This window comes from Mus pahari, chromosome 19 (assembly GCF_900095145.1).
Source record: "Mus pahari chromosome 19, PAHARI_EIJ_v1.1, whole genome shotgun sequence".
In the NCBI taxonomy this organism is placed as follows: Eukaryota; Metazoa; Chordata; class Mammalia; order Rodentia; family Muridae; genus Mus; species Mus pahari.
This window is the reverse complement of record NC_034608.1, coordinates 1,633,523-1,636,634: the sequence shown is the minus strand read 5'-3', so window position 1 is coordinate 1,636,634 and position 3,112 is coordinate 1,633,523. Positions and strand designations below refer to the sequence as shown.

General features: G+C 58.6%; 1 protein-coding gene across 1 annotated transcript in view; it reads right to left on the bottom strand.

The window, feature by feature from the left end:
• The window catches only part of Brsk1 (BR serine/threonine kinase 1), a 26,715-nt gene extending 24,104 nt beyond the window's left edge, over positions 1-2,611 (bottom strand). Inside the window, exons 1-3 of the mRNA XM_021218971.2 lie at positions 2,032-2,611; positions 524-618; positions 277-362 (exon numbers count right to left, since the gene is read on the bottom strand). Coding sequence (XP_021074630.1) covers positions 277-362; positions 524-618; positions 2,032-2,167 — 317 coding nt within the window. The 5' untranslated portion in view covers positions 2,168-2,611. The remainder of the gene's footprint in view (positions 1-276; positions 363-523; positions 619-2,031) is intronic.
• Positions 2,612-3,112: the final 501 nt, after the last annotated feature.

Below are 3,112 nucleotides of genomic sequence, written 5' to 3'. Positions count from 1 at the left end.
AGAAGGAGCACTCTACCAATCGAGTCACATCGCTAGCCCAGAAGGAGCACTCTACCAATCGAGTCACATCGCTAGCCCAGAAGGAGCACTCTACCCATCGAGTCACTTCGCTAGCCCAGAAGGAGCACTCTACCCATCGAGTCACTTCGCTAGCCCAGAAGGAGCACTCTACCCATCGAGTCACCTCGCTAGCCCAGAAGCTTGCGTCCTGTCTCTGGAGCGGTGTCTACACCGTGGAGAGGGAGGACGGAGGCGCGGGCGTCTATAAATACCTACAAATATTTCTTGTTCTCGTAGACGTCGTGGAGCTTGAGCACGTGCGGGTGTTCAATGAGCTTCAGGATGGCGATTTCCCTCTCCACCTGAGGGGCCAGGGACACAAGAGAAAGGGTCAGCATGACCTCCTGCCTTTCCTTCTGTGCCAAAGGACCCTCCCACTACACACACGCACACACACACATACACACACACACACACACACACACACACACACACACACACACACACACACGCAAACACCCACCTTCATCAGCACCGATTCTGACAGCTTCTCCCTGTTCACGATCTTGACCGCGACCTTCTGACCCGTGATGCAGTGGACTCCAAGTTTAACTAGACCTGGAGATCGGATTTAAAATATGGGGTGTTCTGGAGTTCACCCTAGATCTTAAGTTGTCAACACATCCCCATCCCCACCCCCGGCTTGGCTACCCATTTCTTCTATCCCGAATTTCTGCATTTGAACTGGTAGCCAACAGCTGCCATGCCTAAAAACGCAGCTCTTTCCCATCCACGCTGCCCAATTTTGGTCCTTCTGGTTGTCTGCCCTCTGCCTACCCCCTCCACCAACCTCTCCTGGTCTTTCATCCTGACTCTCTGGCCTTCTGGTATGTCTGCCCAACTTCATCTTTCTTTTCAGATTTCAGAAGCCCTATAATCTCACAAAATACACTCTCAATTTTTCACCTTTCCCAAGCCTCCCCATCCTCAACTCCTTCCAAAACCCAACCCTGCAACTATTATTTTTTAACTCTTAAAAAATAGCTGTCGTGGTCAAAAGCATGCATATTCCCTGACCACTCCTCAGAGTCCAGAGCTCAGCTATGCAAGGTACCCTCGTCTCAGGCCCGGGAATCCAGATCTTATCCCTCCTTCCTCAGACCCAATAGTCTTGGCCCCAGCCCTCCTCCCTCAGACCCAGCAGTGCAGGTACCTGACCCCTCCTCCTGCCATAGTTCCAGAATTGAGGTCAACAACGCCTCACACACTTACTACCAGGATATAAAGGACTGACCTCCCTTTCCTATCTCAGGCCTGGAACTCAGTTTCATAGGGACCCAGAACCCACAGCCTGGAACCCTGGAGGTCGTCTCCCAGTTCACCTCGACCCCCTGCCTAGAAGGAGGTGGTTGTGGCCACACTCAGCCTTTAGCATCAAAGACAGCTCTGCTTTCCAGGGCCACTCATGGCTGGGAGCTGAGCTTTCTACAGTCCACCTCTCCATTCTATTTCCACACTGCAGAATGGAGAGAATGTAGTCGACCTCACACCCGAGGGCTCCAGCTTGCTGCCCGGAGCGCAAGTGACCGCTTTTGAGCGTGAGAAGAGGGACAGGATAGGAACCTCTCTCGGGATGGATGCACCTCCACCCAGCCTGCACCTCCACCCTGCCTGCGGCTGTACTGCAGCACCCGCCTGCCTCAGCTTGCAGAATTAGCCCGGGCCCCACACCCGTAATGGGCCTATTTCCCACAGCTTCCTGAAGCCCCTCCAATATCTGCCCCAGTAGGGTTATTTGAGCCACAGTAGTCCAGACCCCTACTTCTCCCTCGGACCCAGAAGTCCCAGACCCCTGCCATCTCGAGGCCCCAGCGTCAGACTCTACTCCGTACACCGTGGGCACTTGGAACTCAGGACCCAAGCCCCTTTTCTATGAGGGACCCAGGGGTCTGCCCTTTAAATATCCATGGTCCCGCCCTCTGCCCCTTGCAGCACCCCGCCCCCGCCCCAGGTGTCCGCTTAGGTTCTCACCTGTCTGTCCTTTGCCCAGCGTCTTCTCCAGCCGATAGGGGCCCACATATTGGGCGTGCTGGGGTGGGTGTGGGTGTGGGTGTGGGAGGTGGTAGGCGGGGGAGCCCCCGCCACCTTCCTTGGACCCGGACGACATGGTGCCCTTGGTCCCGGCCCGACCGGTCCCCCGGCCGCCCCCCCTGCGGCCCGTCGCCCCGTTCCTCCGGTGGGGGCCGGCGACACCTCCGTCCCGGCCCCCCCGGTTGCTCCCCACTTCTCCGGGGGTCCCCAGGGGGCTGGGCTGGCCCCCCCAGTCGGTGGGCCGCAGAGCTGGGGGAGGGGGGGCTGCCGGGGGGGTCAGGCCCCTGGAATCAGCATGGCGGGGGGGGGCTGCGCGGCCCCCCCTCCCCAGCCCGTCCCTGGCCGGCCCCCCCTTCCTGTGCCTCCCCCTGCAGGGGGGGTCTGAAGTGTGGGGCCGGCGGATGCTGCAGGCCGAGATCCCCCCCGCCCCCCCACGCGCCCTCTCTCCTCCGCCTCCTCCTCCTCTCCGCCTCCCCCCTCCACCTCGTCCTTTCTCTCCCGCACGCTGACATCACCATCCGGGGACTCCCGGCCCTTCCCCACAGTTAACCCTTTCGGAGGGGGAGGGGGAGTGGCAGGGGGCGGGCCTGGAAGCTGGACGGACGGGGAGGAGGTGGGAAGATGCAGGGATAGGTGGAGGGATGTATGGATGGGTGGAGGGATGCTGGAGGAGAGGGATGCTGCAGGAGAGAGGGATGCCTGAAAGGATGGAGGCAAGGATGGCGAGAGATACAGAGCCAGTAGTAGGCATGCAGAGATGGAGACACAAAGAGAAGTCTGACATACACTAGTAGATGGGAAGATGCGGAATATCAGAGACAGGGCGGAGGAGTGAGGGAGGTAACAACGGGCGGGGAGGATTACAAGTTCAAGGCCATTCCAGCTATAAAGTGTGTCTGAGGACAGCCTAGACTATGTGAGAACTCCCTCTCAAACCACCCCCTCAAAAAAGAGCTGAAAGGGGCAGACAGGGATAGGAGACAAACAACAGACAGGGATAGGAGACAAATGCAAAGGAAGA